General features: G+C 40.0%; 1 protein-coding gene across 1 annotated transcript in view; it reads right to left on the bottom strand.

Moving 5' to 3' along the window:
• The window catches only part of RIGI (RNA sensor RIG-I), a 48,370-nt gene extending 37,320 nt beyond the window's left edge, over window positions 1-11,050 (bottom strand). Inside the window, 4 exon segments of the mRNA XM_068973700.1 lie at window positions 130-277; window positions 1,237-1,418; window positions 4,383-4,517; window positions 10,936-11,050. Of these exon segments, the coding sequence (XP_068829801.1) occupies window positions 130-277; window positions 1,237-1,418; window positions 4,383-4,517; window positions 10,936-11,041 (571 nt within the window). The 5' untranslated portion in view covers window positions 11,042-11,050.
• Between the last annotated feature and the right edge of the window lie 5,513 nt (window positions 11,051-16,563).

Below are 16,563 nucleotides of genomic sequence, written 5' to 3'. Positions count from 1 at the left end.
GCCAAGATTATTTGAAGGGAAAAATGCTTCTGACAGTGAGTGAAAAGCAGGTAGGAATGCAAGAAGCTCCAAGCAGAACTATGAAGAAGGACCTATTTTCAGACCCTCGCACCCTTCCAAATATCCTACCTTTCTCTACCATCCACAGTTCGCTGAACTTGCTCTCTTCTTTCTCCAGTGCAAGTCTCAAAGTTTTGGGCCAGTTCTCCTTGTCTGATCTGAGAAGGCATTCAATCATTTTCTCTGCACCTGCCATCAGCCCCTTGTTGGAACTTATCTAAGGAAGACAATTGTAGTGGACTGATCAAGTGTTTCACAAGTTTTCATTTTATGAGGTTTTACTGAAGAAACGTCAATTCAAATACTATCAAATTTAAAATCATCGGATATTCTGGTTCACTAGGCCTCTTTCACGACCGTTCTTGCCCCAGTGCAACTTGATCTTTTAAGATACACTTCCCTTTATCCTTGTCCTCTTACACATCGTATCACCATGTCAAGCCATGTGTTCTTACCTCCTCTGAGATGTTATTATATTAACATCAGCTATATCAGGAAAACAAACTACTTTACACCTATTCAAAATATGGGTATACTGGCATAGGCATATTTGGAAAGATATAACAAAATATTAACTAATAGTTTTTTCTGGATAGTGAGACTTACATGGTTATTATTATTAATCATGATAATTAAAATTCATTGAGCAATTACTATTATGTGCCAGAGATATGTAAGCACTTTACCTATATCATCTCATTCAAAGCCTATAAAAATACCTTACTAATAAGGTACCATTATTATTGCCATTTTATACAGGAAACAGAGACTTAGAGAAACTAAATGTGCCCAAGATCACACCACTAGTAAGTGGCTGAGCTTGGATTAACAAAATTGATTTGTGTCCAGAGACTGAATACTTAACCACTGGAGTCCATAACCTTTTTTCTTTTTATTTGCTAAACTGTTTGATTTTATTTAAATTTGTATAAAACATTATTCACAAAATAAAGTAATTTTAACTGAAAATAGGGCAAACCTGAAAAAAATCTGTTACACAAATTGATTACTCAGATCACAAATAAAAGTATCCTTCTAGGTAATTATACCTTAGATTTGAGGACTTTAGTAGATTTTAATGATATTGTTCAGTTCTAAAATAACATAGAAAACAGAAGACATTCCTCATGGTCAAATTTTTCCCCCAAATTCAATATTTAATAGTAATTAAAATACCTGAATAATTTCTTCACATTCCTGACTAATTAAACATCCAGATATTTCAGGAAGGATATCTTTTGGATTGATTGTGGTTTTAAATTCTGGTTGTAAACGCTTTAAAAGTAATCTATACTCCTCCAATTTTTCAATTTTTTGGAAATCCCAACTTTCAATGGCTTCATAAAGTCCAGAATAACCTGAAAAGTAGGGGAAAAATGGTGCTGTTAGGATATCAACTAAAAAAATATGTTGAGATTAAGATTTAGAAATCACGTTTGAATGTATTGTGAGAAAACTGACAACAACTGTAAATCACTTCCATTATTTATGATCTTTCAAAAAGAAAATTCAATATTCATTTAGGCACCCCGCGTTTACGGTGGAGCTAGTGGCAAGAACCTGTCTGCCAATGAAGGAGATGTGAGAGACCTGGGTTCAATCCCTGAGCCAGAAAGATCCCCTGGAGAAGGGAATGGCTACCCACTCCAGTATTCTTGCCTGGAAAATCCCATGGACAGAGGAGCCTGACGGGCTACAGTCCATGGGTCACAAAGAGTTAGACACGACTGAGTGACTAACACTTTCACTGAGAATAAATTTGAGGTCTTGTATTTGGTCTCAGTAAGACCTCTTCCTTCCAAGGTATCCCATGGACTTCACCTACAATCTCTGATTTGCCTTTCTTTCAATTGAGTCAAACCATCATGCTAAGTCTCTTCTCAGTGCAAAGTAGTAAAAAAGGGCAAAAAGAAATATAAATGTTAATTCCTGACCCTCAGGGCCTTACTGCCTACATTATTCCAAGGAAAGAATAGTAAGTACAATGGGAAATTTGAGTGAAAAAATTATTTCCAACTAGAATTATCCAGGAATGCTTGGCTCTAAGTTTCTCTTCAGAGAACCACCAGGCTTGTCTGACTATCAGGCCCACACTCTTTTCACTGGACTATAAAGACCATATTAGCACATATGAAGCTATTACCCAGCTTAATACCTGGAATATTCCAGTACCTTAGTGGGTGTGTGTCTCCTCTCTCTCACTCTTCTATCTTCCTGCAAAGATAGCACTATCCTGTATTTGATTTATCACTCTTGATTTCTTAGAATTAAAGAATACATGTCTAGTTTTAGCTAAATGCAATTTTCTCTGACTTTTGAGAAAGTTTAATATTACATTTCTAAGTTTCACCTGTGCTGTCATCTGTAGCTATGTTCATACATCTCCATTGCAGGATAATCGACTCTTGTGTGAATATCACAAAATGTATTTATCCATTCTCTTTCTGAAGGATACTAGTTGCTTCTAGTTTTGTTTCTTTGCCTGCTTGTTTTTGGCATTACCAACTGATTACAGTATGAACATTCTTTGTATGTACATTCTGGAATACATGTGTTAAGAATTTCTCTGGGCATATACTTAACAGTGAAACTGATGGATAGGAGGAGAGTTGTAACTATACGAGCTGATGCCGATTGTTTTTCAAAACAGTTGTAGCAGTTACACTCCTTAAGGATTGTCATCCTTAAGATTTCCCAGTATTAAAAATCCTCTTTGAGCCTTCCCATGTGCTGCGATTCATGGGGTCGCAAAGAGTCGGACACGACTGAGCGACTGAACTGAACTGTTGGACTTCCTAGATTTTGCTATTATGTTCCTAATTTACAACTTCCTAATCGCTAATTGGGCTGAGAATCTTTTCTCATGTTTATTAACCTTTCATGCTTCCTATTCTCTGAAGACTCACTTCACATCTTTTGCCTTGTAAATATTTTCTTTTTTTTTAAATTGATTTTAAGCCTTTTAAATATATTATGGATACTAATTCTTTGGTGATAATGTAGTTTGAAAATATCCTCCCCCAGTTTCTCACTTGTTTTTTCACTTTCTATATAGTGTTTTTTGATAAACATATACTCTTAATTTTAATATCCCCAAATTTATCAATCTAGGTTAATGTTTTAATGTCTTATCTCATAAATCTTGTCATACCCTAAGGTCATAAAAATGCTCTTCTATATACTGGTCTAAAATAGTTGACCTTTTGCTATTATGAATTAAGTCTTGAATTCTTTTGACTTATTGTGTGTGTGCAAGTATATGTATGTACATGGAATGAGGTAAGGAAGACAAGTTTATTTGTATCCACATGCATATGAAAGCTAGGGTTTGCCTGGTTTATCCCATTTTAAATGGCCTACTGCAATGCATCAAAAAGTCCCTCCTTTCTGAATAATCCTCTTTTCCCAGTGACCTCCAGTACATCAGAGTTCCATAAATATATGAGTCTGATTGAAGGCTCTCCACTCTATCTCATCGGTCAGTTGTTCAATACCAGGACCAGCATCACACTGTATCAATGCCTATGACTTTTAATAGATCTTGATATCTAAAAAAGGAACCCCCAACCTACTGAACTCTTCTTTAGAAGTGTACTGACTATGCTCGGGTCATAATTCTTCCACATACAGTTTAGAATCTGCTTGTCAAGTTCATAAAGAAGCATGCAGGATTTTTATTTAGAATTGTATTGAATGTATAGCTCAGTGTAGGGAGAACTGGCACTTCTATGGTCTTCCTCTCCACGTGCATAGGTATATATCTCCACCTAGCTAGGACTTTTTTTTTTTTTTTTTGGTTTTGCCATACAGCTTGCAGGATCTCAGTTCCCCAACCAGGGATTGAATCCAGGCCGTGGCAGTGAAAGAACAGAGTTCTAACCATTCGACCACCAAGGAATTCCCTAGAATTTCTTTATATTTTTTCAAAACCCTTTTGTCATTTTCTCTATTCAGACTCCACACATCTTTGGCTAGATTTATTGCTAAATATAACTTTGTTACTATTAGAAATGGTATTTCATTTTGGATTACACTTGCCATTTTTCCCAGTGGGTGGAAATACAACTACTTTTTGTATACTGATCTTATATCCAATAAACATGCTAAACTGCTCCATTAGTTGTAATAACCTCTCTGTAGACTCCTTCGGAAATTTCAAGTAGGCAGTTATACCATCTGCCTGAAAATGGTCTTTACATTGCTTCAGATTAACAGACACAAACTAAATGTGGATACTTATAAATTAATAGAATTTCACCTTTACAGAATCTTTAAACAGTCAAGTAATAACTCTGATTTGTGAGTAAAAAGAATGAACTAACCTGCTTGGTGAAGGGCATCCAAAAAGCCACGGAACCAGCCTTCCTCCTGGAGCTCCAATAGGACCTGGAGGAAAAGTGAGGCAGCCTCCATGGGCCCCTTGTTGTTTCTCTCGGCCTGAATATGCTGCACCACATCTACAAACAGAGGCAAGAGGGACTCATCAAACTTCAGAACCTCTAATCACTGGAGGTAAAGCCACTGATCATTGGAAGCGTTGTCAGATCTTCTCAAACAGGGCTGGGGAGTCACAGCAATGGAAGGACCTGCAGGAAAGAGCAAGTTCTCCGTCTTGGTCAATCACCCCTACCCCCAGCCTCTCTGGAAACTTCTCCTAGTCTGTTGTGGAAGTCTGGACGCATGCTGGAGGGCAGTCCGTAAGAAAAGGAGTCTCTTAAAGATGCCTGCAAGAGTCTCCTCGTAACAAGTGAGAAGTCATGGTCGCACCAGGTTAGGTAGAAAACCCATGGCTTCTTCTAACATTTGAAAGTTTCTTGTTCAAAAGTCTGAATTAATCGCAGGACTAAAAGGGTGTGAGGATAGGACCACTCCTGTCATCAGTGACAATTACAGTGGACACAGCAACCAGCCAATTTGGAGAACGCAGCAGTGGCTATAAGACTGGAAAAGGTCAGTTTTCATTCCAATCCCTAAGAAAGGCAATGCCAAAGAATGTTCAAACTACCACAAAATGGCACTCATATCACACGCTAGTAAAGTAATGCTCAAAATTCTCCAAGCCAGGCTTCAGCAATACATGAACTGTGAACTTCCAGATGTTCAAGCTGGATTTAGAAAAGGAAGAGGAACCAGAGATCAAACTGCCAACACCCGTTGGATCACAGAAAAAAAGCAAGGGAGTTCCAGAAAAACATCTACTTCTGCTTTATTGACTATGCCAAAGCTTCTGACTGTGTGGATCACAACAAACTGTGGAAAATTCTGAAAGAGATGGGAATACCAGGCCACCTTATCTGCCTCTTGAGAAATCTGTATGCAGGTCAGGAAGCAACAGTTAGAACTGGACATGTAACAACAGACTGGTTCCAAATCGGGAAAGGAGCATGTGAAGGCTATATATTGTCACCCTGCTTCTTTAACTTATATGCAGAGTACATCATGAGAAATGCTGGGCTGGATGAAGCACAAGCTGGAATCAAGATTGCCGGGAGAAATATCAATAACCTCAGATATGCAGATGACACCACACTTATGGCAGAAAGTGAAGAGGAACGAAAAGCCTCTTGATGAAAGTAAAAGAAGAGAGTGAAAAAGTTGGCTTAAAGCTCAACATCCAGAAAACGAAGATCATGGCATCTGGTCCCATCAATTCATGGTAAATAGATGGGGAAACAGTGACAGACTTCATTTTTGGGGGCTCCAAAATCACGGCAGATGGTGATTGCAACCGTGAAATTAAAAGACACTTGCTTCTTGGAAGAAAAGTTATGACCAACCTAGACAGCATATTAAAAAGCAGAGACATTACTTTGCCAAAAAGGTTCATCTAGACAAAGCTATGGTTTTCCCAGTAGTCACGTATGAATGTGCCAATTGGACTATAAGAAAGCTGAGCACCAAAGAATTCGTGCTTTTGAACTGTGGTGTTGGAGAAGACTCTTGAGAGTCCCTTGGACTACAAGGAGATCCAAACAGTCAATCCTAAAGGAAATCATTGGAAGGACTGATGCTGAAGCTGAAACTCCAATACTTTGGCCACCTGATTCGAAGAACTGACTCATTTGAAAAAACCCTGATTCTGGGAAAGATTAAAGGCAGGAGGAGAAGGGGATGACAGAGGATGAGATGGTTGGATGGCATCACCGACTCGATGGACATGAGTTTGAGTAAGCTCCAGGAGTTGCTGTTGTACAGGGTGGCCTGGCATGCTGCAGTCCACGGGGCTGCAAACAGTCAGACACGACTGAGTGACTGAACTGAACTGAACAGCAATCAGAGTTAGAATAAACAGAGGTCCTTTTATGGTCCTATTTCCAGGCTTTTGTTAAGACATATAAAAAAAATTAGTAGACAGAAATCACAATAGAGTCAGGAGACCAGAAGGGGGCGCTCTCATGCCCTGTGCCCATACTGCTACTGCTAAGTCGCTTCAGTCTTGTCCGACTCTGTGCGACCCCATAGACAGCAGCCCACCAGGCTCCCCTGTCCCTGGGATTCTCCAGGCAAGAACACTGGAGTGGGTTGCCATTTCCTTCTCCAATGCATCTGTGCCCATAGCAGAGCCCAAGAGGAAGAAGTCAGACTTCTTTCCTGGCAAGGAGTGAGCCAAGGAAAAGCCAATGACTGTTTACTACAGCCCCTCCCAGGCTCCTTTTCTCCTCTATAAAAGTGTTCTTCCTTTGCCCTGCAGGGACCTGCATGGAGCTGCCACAATTGTAGATCCCAGATTGCAGTTCTCTGCTGATCCTGAAAAAGTCTGTCTTTGCTGGAGAAATATCTGGCAGTCTATTTATTTCAGGTCAACAGATGGTAGGAAATATGGTAGAAAAGAAAAAGCAAAAGGAGCTAAAGAAAACACAGTGAGGCCAGGTAACAGACAACTATCCACCAACCAGCTGGTGGTCTTACTGATTTTGCACAGTGACTCCACGTCTGGGCGGATAACCAAAGTTACCTTCGTATGACTTGACACTTGATCATTTTCCCCACTGTCGAAGCAAAGCGAAGTCAGTTGCTCAGTCATGTCCGACTCTTTGTGACCCCATGGACTGTAGCCTACCACGCTCCTCCATCCATGGAATTTTGCAGGCAAGAGCGCTGGAGTGGGTTGCCATTGCCTTCTCCAGAGGATCTTCCCGACCCAGGGACTGAACCCAGGTCTCCCGCATTAAGCAGACGCTCTACCGTCTGAGCCACCAGGGAAGTCCTATTGCCAGTGGGATGTAAATTCTAAGGGAGTGATTCCAATTGTCGGGCAGGTTCACCTCTGTATTCTCAGAGTTTAGAAGACCTAGTACTCAATGCACACTTAACAAAGGTATGCTGAATGAACATGTAAGAAGACAGGAAGGAATGCCTCCCTTTTCTGCCAAGGTCTCTGCAACAATAAAACAAACCCTTTTAAAGTATAAAATTCAATGGCTTTTATAGCTGTAAATCCATCACCACTATATAATTTTAATGCCTTTTCTTTCCTGTAGAAAGAAATCTTATACCCATTAGCAGTCATTTCCTACTTCCCCCATGGTAACTATGGATTTGCCTATTTTGGACATTTCATATGAACAGGATCATACAGTAGGTGGTCCTCATGGCTAGGTTCTTTCACTTAGCATAATGTTTTCAAGTTCATCCATACTGTAATCATGTATCATATTTAATCCTTTTCCTTCCTGAATAATATTCCATTGTATGGATGCACCAGTTTTATCTATCTATTCATCAGTTAATGGGCATTTAGGTTTCTACATTTTGTCTTTTATGAACACTAATGTTATAAGCATTCATGTACAAGATTTTGTGTGGATATAAATATTCATTTCTCTTAAATACATATACAGCTAGGCACAAGATTGCTGGGTCTTAAGGTCACATTCTGAAGCCTGGGGTTAGGATTTAACCAAAAGAGCTGAGAAAACAAGGCGGGGGAGGTATAGAGAATTTAATCAGTGTAACAGAAACAGAAAAAGTGGGTGGAAAAGCAGAGTTTATGTGATGATACAAAGGAATGAACAGGAAGGATGTCAACCAACTATATGCAAACAGCTGCCTATGGGGCTGGACTTGAGAACTCCACGGTACTGTTAACATTCAAAAATAAGATAATATTATACACAGTATTTTTAAGCTTGCTTTTAAAAAATTATTTATTTCTGGCCGCACTGGGTCCTCCCTGCCACGTGGGCGGCTCTCTAGCTGCAGAGAGATGAGGCTACTGTCTAGCTGTGCGGAGGCTTCTTATTGCAGCGGCTTCTTTTGCTGTGGAGCGCACTCCAGGCGTGCAGGCCTCAGCAGGTGCGGCAGATGGCTCAGGAGTTGCGGCTCTCGGGGTCTCCGGCACAGGCTCAATAGTTGCGGAGCACGGGCTTCATTGCTCCGCGGCACGTGGGGTCTTCCTGGATCAGGGATTGAATCCATGTCCCCTGCACTGGCAGGCAGTTCTTTACCACTGAGCCACTCAAGCTCACTTTTTAAACTTACCTTGTGGGGTTTTTTTTCTTTTATGAGGAGTTAATTGTCTTTTTTTTTTAAGGTTTATTCAGAGAGATACATACCCCACAGAAACTTTTGATATTTTTATTGTGCTGTATTATAACTATAAATTAAAGTTAATATATATTAAAAAACAATCCCACCTGTGCACTCCCATAAGCATACTATGGTTTTCCATCAATGCACTCACCACACTTTATTATGTTCAGTTACCTGACTTCACACATGCACTCTAATCTCCGGGCAGAACCATTCCTATCGATCCTTCATTTCCTGAAAGGATGCTTCCTATTAACTAATATGTGTAGGCAATGGCACCCCACTCCAGTACTCTTGCCTGGAAAATCCCATGGATGAAGGAGCCTGGTAGGCTGCAGTCCATGGGGTCGCCAAGAGTCGGACACGACTGAGTGACTTCACTTTCACTTTCATGCATTGGAGAAGGAAATGGCAACCCACTCCAGTGTTCTTGCCTGGAGAATCCCGGGGACGGGGGAGCCTGGTGGGCTGCCGTCTATGGGGTCGCACAGAGTTGGACACGACTGAAGTGACTTAGCAGCAGCAGTAGTAGTATGTTTTAATGCTAGCCAGTGCTAGCCTAATGCCTGACACAGCTTAACTGCTGAGTTGCTGGTTATTAAGTCAATACACAGTACATGAAAGAATGAGATTCACATCATTGTTAGTGTTCCACTCTTTGGAGGATTTCTAGAAGAGACAGATGTCTTGCACCACTTACATTCTTCAAGGGCCCCAACTACTCTGCGGTCAGTAGGATGTTATTTTGTTACTTCTCTCCGAGCACAGCTACTAAGGGGGAATGCTTTGTGTTGGTGGCATTCTTTCACTCCTCACTCCACAGCCTGTGCTTTGGATGTGCATAGCAATTAGCACTCAAGTTACCCGTCTGTTTTAATACAGTTTCAGAAAACTGCCTCACATCAGGAAAGTTATGTAGGCGTTTGGAGCAGACTCCCTCTTTCACCTCAACTCTTTCCGGGCAGCCCCTCCCTTCTCTTCTCCCCAAGGCTCTGCTCACTTCTGGCACAAAGTACCTCAATACAAATCTGTAAAATGGCCATTATCCATCATCACGGGACTCATATGCTATGGAGAAACACCTGAATTGAAGCCTAAAGCCATTCCCTCCAGTGAATCTTGCTCCTCTCATAATTTGAAAAGATACATGCACCTCAGTATTTATTACAGCACTGCTTGCAGTAGCCAAGACATGGAAGCAACCTAGATGTCCAATGGCAGAGGAATGGATAAAAAAGATATGGTACATATATGCAATGGAATATTAGCCATAAAAAAGAATGGCATAACGCCATTTGCAGCAACATGGATGTACCTAGAGATTGTCATACTAAGTGAACTCAGACAAAGACAAATATCGTATCATATCACTTATATGTGGAATCTTAAAAATGATACTGATGAACTTATTTACAAAACAGAAACAGACTCACAGACTATGAAAACAAACTAACGGTTACCAAAGGGGAAAGGTTGGGGAGAGAGATAAATTAAGAGTCTCGGATAAACATACACACACTGCTGCTGCTGCTGCTGCTAAATCGCTTCAGTTGTGTCCAACCCTGTGCGACCCCATAGACGGCAGCCCACCAGGCTCCCCTGTCCCTGGGATTCTCCAGGCAAGAACACTGGAGTGGGCACACTACTATATACAAAACAAGTAATCTATGGAGTGCCACTGTATAGCACCTAGAACTCTGCTCAATATTCTGTGATAATCTATATGAGAAAAGAATCTGAAAAAGAATGGTATAGGTATAACTGAATCACTTTGCTGTACATGAAACTAATGCAACATTGTAAATCAACTATACCCAATATAAAATAAAAATCAAATTTATAAAAGTTTCCAGTCATTTGCTGATAAGATCCAGATCTGGCAGAGTGAGTCTCAACTTCTCCCGGAGTACAGCACTTTCTTACCATTTGTGTACTTCGGTCCTCGCCTGTCTCCACCAACCCCTTGGACTTTAAAGTATTTTAAGGAAGGGCTTGTATCTTATTCTGAATCTCTGATGTCAGCGCAAAGACCAACACAGTAGACGGACACAACTATTGGCACAAATAAATGAAACGGACAGCGACATGCTTCCCCAGCTTTAAGTCTAAACAAATGTGCAGCTCTAAGCAAGTCATTTCACTTCGCTGGGACTCAGTTTCCCCATGTGGGCTTCCAAGGGCTTCTCAAACTCTTGACAATCCCCAGTCTAAAATATTGCGATCTCGCCACAAACCCGGCGTTAACTGTGTTGACTGAAAGACCGGGATGGGGGTGGAGGGGTGGAATAAGAAAGAAATCCTGAACTGTTTTCTTGCACCAAGAGGCAGGCGGCAACCACTCACCGTCCCTAAACCAGGGGGTCATGTAGCTCAGGATGTAGGTAGGGTCCAGGATCCTGCTGACATAGCCGCGGAAGGCGTGCAAATTCCGCCGCTGCTCGGCCGTCATGCCGGCGACTCTGCTCCCCGCGACCCCCTGCCTCGCCTGCGCTCTGCTCGGCGCCGCTGCGCTCGGCTCCGCTCCGCGAAAACACAGTTGTGAGGCGCGAGAAATTTGCCGAGCTGAGCACTCCTCGCGAAGGCGGAGCTGTAGGGGAAGCCGGGCTGCGGGGGGAAAATCGAAACTGAAACTAGGGGCGGGGGCCCCCCAGGCTCCGTGATCAACCGCGGGTCCCCCGCGCGGTTTCGGTTTCGTTTCCTCGCCAGCTCGCGGATCCCGAGGGACCCAAGGGGACCCCTGCGAGTTACTTTTTGGTGTTCACTTCATCTTACTTTCTGTTTTGCTTTTAGGGCCGTAAAGTTGAGATACGATAAAATGCATAGATGTTAATTTATAATTCTATGAGTTTGGGGAGATGTATGCGGGTGTAACCACTTTGCCCAGGTTGTCTGGGTCCTGTGGTCTAGTGTCTTAACTTTACAGGACACTGTCACCTGTTTTCCAAAGTGGCCATCCCGTGGTGCCTTCCCCACCTGGAGTGTGAGAGAGCTTCAGGGGATGCAAGCCCAGGAAATACACACGCTGGTCAGTTTGTTGCTCGCTTGTTTGGTTTGGTTGGGGCTTTTGCCTGGTATGAAATAGTGCGCTGTTGTCAAATATATGTAGTCCAAATACCCTCTCCCAGTCTGTGACTTCCATCATTCTCTTTAAGGTGCCTTTTGAGCATAAATTTATTTTGGTGAAACCTAATTTACCAGTTTTTTCGTTGTTTACTGCCTTTTGTGTCCTCTTTGGTGAATCTTTGCCTACTAAAGATATTCTGTGTTTTCTTTTAGGGTCTTTGTGTTTTCAGCTTTTATCTTTAGGTTATGGGCATCTCGAATTAATTTTGTTGTGGGAGGAGGTAGAGGTCAAGCTTTCACTTTTTCCATACTTGTTTCACACAAACTATTTCCTTGAAAACTTTTCCCTTTGAATAGGCTTGGCACCTTTGTCAAAAAACCGACTGTGCACTATTCCTAACTTTATTCTCTTCCACTTATCTATTTGTTGATACTGCTTTCTGTCTCTTTGTAAAGACTATATTGGGACTTACCTGGTGGTCCAGTGGCTAAAAGTCTTGCTCCCAGTGCAGATGGCCTTGGTGTGATCCCTTGTGGGGAACTAGATCCCACATGCTGCAACTAAAGATCCTTCATGCTGCAACTGAGGCCTGATACAGCCAAATAAATTTAAAACTATGAAAGAAAAAAAAAGTACATTGACTGTTCTGGGATCTTTGGATTTTGATATGAAATTTTCTTGCCTGGAGAATCTCATGGACAGAGGAGCCTCGCGGGCTGCAATCCGTAGGGTCACAAAGAGTTAGACACCTGTGAGTGACTGTCACTTTCATGAAATATTGTTTGCCAACTCCTATTTTTAAAACAGCATATTGGGATTTTGATCAGAACTACATTAAACCTACAGATGAACTTGAGGAGAAATGACATTTTTAACAGTATTGAGCCTTCAAATCCATGAACATAAGTTTTCATTTATCTGGGTCTTTAATTGCCCTCAGCATTATTTTATAGTTTTACAAGTACAGATCTTCTACATATCTATTAAATTTATTCTTAACTATTTTACATTCTTTGAGGCTTCTGTAAATTGAATTGTTTCTAAAGTGTCATTTTCAAACTTTTTGTTGTTGGTATATAGAATTTACTAATTTGACTTGTATTATGCAATTCACTAATTCACTTATTAGCTCTAGAGAGTTACTGTTCCGTAGAGTTCTTAAAATTTTCTATGTAAACAGTATGCCATTTGGGAATACAGGGTTTTATTTTTTTCCCAATCTTTATGCCTTTTATTTTGCTTCTTTTCCATATGGCACCTCCTGTGGCTTCAAAAGAAAGCTGAATAAAACTAGTGAGTTGACACCCTTACCTTATTACTAATCTAAGCAGGGAAACAATCAATGTTCACTTTAACTACAAACTCTGTAACAGAGAAGAACAAACCTGACTCCATACTGAATCCATTCCTTTAGCTCTAACTTGTGTGGTCTGTTGCCTGTGCTTAGTCACACTGACTCTGTACCAAGGGCTCCTCAAACTCAAAAGAATGCTGCCTTGAGCCTGAAATTTACAGGACAGTCCATTCTCAAGACTCCGATCTTTAGAGGTGTTAACACCTTTCCATTCATAGAGAGATAAAAATTTGAAAGCAGAGCATAGTATTTGTCTTGTCGGAGGTTTGTAGGAACATCATGCCAGACCTAGGTCAACAGCAGTAAGAACAAAGGATTCCAATGCCAAGAAGTTTGCAACAACCAGCCACACCCCTTGCCCTTTTAATATAAAAGAAGTGAAGTGAAGTTGCTCAATTGTGTCCTATCATGCTCCTCTGTCCATGGGATTTTCCAGGCAAGAGTACTGGAGCGGGTTGCCATTTCCTTCTCCAGGGGATCTTCCTGACCCAGGGATCAAACCCGGGTCTCCTGCATTGTAGGCAGATCCTTTACCATCTGCACCACCAGGGAAGTCACAATATAAAAGGCGGCTCAGTTTTAACATTTGAAAGATGGTTCCTTAGGACACTAGTCCACCATCTTCTTGGTCTGTTGGCTTTCCAAACAAAGTCATTATTCCCTGCCCCAGCAACTTGTCTCTGAATTTATTGGCCAGTCATACAGTGAGTGGTACAAGCTTGGACTCAGTAAACAGGTTGGCTATTGGTTTTTCCTAGATGCCCTTTATCAGATTGATGTTTTCTTCATTTCCACTTTGCTCAGTTATTTTTTTTTTAATCATGAATAGGTGTCAAATTTCTCAGCTTTTTAATATCTGTTGAGGTGATCATATATTGAATTTCAAATATACTGAATTTCATTTATTGATTTTTTAATATTAACTCAACCTAGAACTCTCAGGATAAATCACATTTGATCATGAAGTAGCACCCTTTAAAAAATATATTTCTGGATTCAGTTTGCTAATATTTTGTATCTATGGTCATACATTTGTACCTATGGTCGTACATTTTCTTGTAATGTTAGCGTTATGCTGACCTTATAAAACAAAAGTTTGTGTAAGACAGGTATTGTTCCTTCCTTAAATATTTAACAGAATACACCAGTGAAGCCACTTGGGATTGGAGTTTTGTTTGAAGATTCTTTTATTATTATTATTTTTCATTGAAGGATAATTACTTTACAGAATTTTGTTGTTTTCTGTTAAACCTTAACACGAATCACCCATAGGTACACCATATATTCCCTCCCTGTTGAACCTCTCTCCCATCTCCCACCCCATCCCACCCCTCTAGATTGATACATGAAGATTCTTCATAACAGTTCGATTTCTTTACTGGATATAAGGCCATTCTAATTTTTTGTTGTTGTTGTTTAGTTGTTAAGTTGTGTCTGACTCTTTTGCGACCCCAAGGACTGAAGTCCACCAGGCTCTTCTGTCTATGGGATTTTCCAGGCAAGAATGACCCAGAGAGACATTATGGGGAGGGAGGTGGGTGGGGGGTTCATGTTTGGGAACGCATGTACACCCGTGGTTGATTCATGTCAATGTATGGCAAAACCAATACAGTATTGTAAATTAAAATAAAGGAAAAGAAATTATTACAAAAAAAAATTAAAAAAAAATAAAATAAAATAGACTTCAATATCTAAAAAAAAAAAAAGAAAAAGAATACTATAGTGGATTGCCATTTTCTTCTCCAAGGGATCTTCCAGACCCAGGGACTGAACACTCATCTCCTGCAATGGCAGGCGGATTCTTTACCACTGAGCCACCTGGGAAGCCCTAATTTTTTACCTGACATCAAATCAGTTTTGGTTAAGTTGTGCTTATTAAGGAATTTGGCCATTTCCTCTAAATCATTAAATTTGTTGGTATAAACCTATTCATGATATTCTTTATTATCTTTTTACCTTAAAAAAATCAGTCTTGTAGAATCTAAAATATGACACAAATGACTTATCCACAAAACAGATTCACAGACATAGAGAACAAAGACTTGTGGTTGCCAAGAAGGAGTGGGGTGGTGGAGAAATGAGCTGAGAGTTTGGGGGTAGCAGATGCAAACTATTATATATATGATGAATAAACAACAAGGCCCTACTGTACAGCACTGGGAACTATATTCAGTATCCTGTAATAAATGATAATGGAAAGGAATGTAAAAAAGAACATATATATAACTGAATCACTTTGCTGTATAGCAGAAATTAACACATTGTGACTCAAATATACATCAATTAAAAATCAGTCTTGCCAGGAATTTACCAACTCTGTTTTTTCAAAAACCAACTTTGGCTTTGATAGCTTCATTGTTATTCTGTTTTCTGTTTTCTGTTTCACTGATTTCTGCTCTAATCATTATTTTCTCCTACATCCACTGGGTTTAATTTGCTCTTCTTTTGCTAGTTTGGTAAGTTAGAAGTTTAAATCACAATTTTATACATTTTTCTTTCCTAATAAAAGACATTTAAGGCTATAAATTTTCCTTTCCTCAGCTGAGAAGTTTTAAATCCCATCAGTTTGATAGATTTTGTTTTCAACATCATTCCATTTGAAAGTTTCTAATATCCCTGTGATTTCTTCTTTAACCTATGAGTTAACTAGAAGTATGCTGTTTATTTTCCAAATATTGGGAATTTCCCAAATAGCTTGATGTTACTGACTTCCGATTTTAAACTGCTGTGATCCAAAAGCATACATTGTAGGATTTCAGTCTTTTGGAATTTATTGGAATTTGCTTTATCACCCAGCGTATAGACTATCTTGATATACCTTTCAGATATACTTAAGAAGAATGTGTATTCTATAGTTCTTGAGTATAAGATTTGATAAATTTCAATTATGTCAGCTTGGTTTATGAGTGTGGTTCGAGTCTCCTGTCTTTACTATTCATAGTTTTTACTTGCTGTATCAAGTACTGAGAGGGGGTGTTAAAATCTCCAGTCATGATTACTGGTTTGTCCATGTGTCCCTTTTGCTCTATCAGTTTTTACTTCATAAATTTTGTAGCTCTGTTATCAGATGTGTACACATTTAGGACTGTTGCTTTCCTGATAAATGGTGTCTTTATGAATCTTTTTGTCTGTATTGACTCTTGTTATATCAAGTCAACTTCGTGTGTTATACAGCTTTCTCATGCTTACTGTTTGCATGGTGTATGATTTCCATCCTATTACTTTCAACTTCTGTTAATATGTAGAGTGTACCTTTAGGATACAGTTTATAGTTAGGTGTTCCTTTTTTATCCAGTCTGACAATCTCTGCCTTTTAATTGGAACATTAAATCTATTTATATTTAGTCATTTTATGGGTTTTAAACTACAATTTTGCTGTTTGTTGCATCTGATTTTGTTAGCTATAAATTGTCTTTTTAGTTTGTCCCTGTGTGTGTGTGTGTGTGTGTGTGTGTGTGTGTGTATGTATGAGCAACCATATATAGTGGTTGCTCTATTGATTACAATGTGCATCTTTAACTGATATCAGTCTACTTATAATTAATATTATACC

This window comes from Capricornis sumatraensis, chromosome 6 (genome assembly GCF_032405125.1).
Source record: "Capricornis sumatraensis isolate serow.1 chromosome 6, serow.2, whole genome shotgun sequence".
Lineage (NCBI taxonomy): Eukaryota > Metazoa > Chordata > Mammalia > Artiodactyla > Bovidae > Capricornis > Capricornis sumatraensis.
The sequence above is the reverse complement of the archived record's forward strand: the minus strand, read 5'-3'. Positions and strand labels throughout refer to the sequence as shown.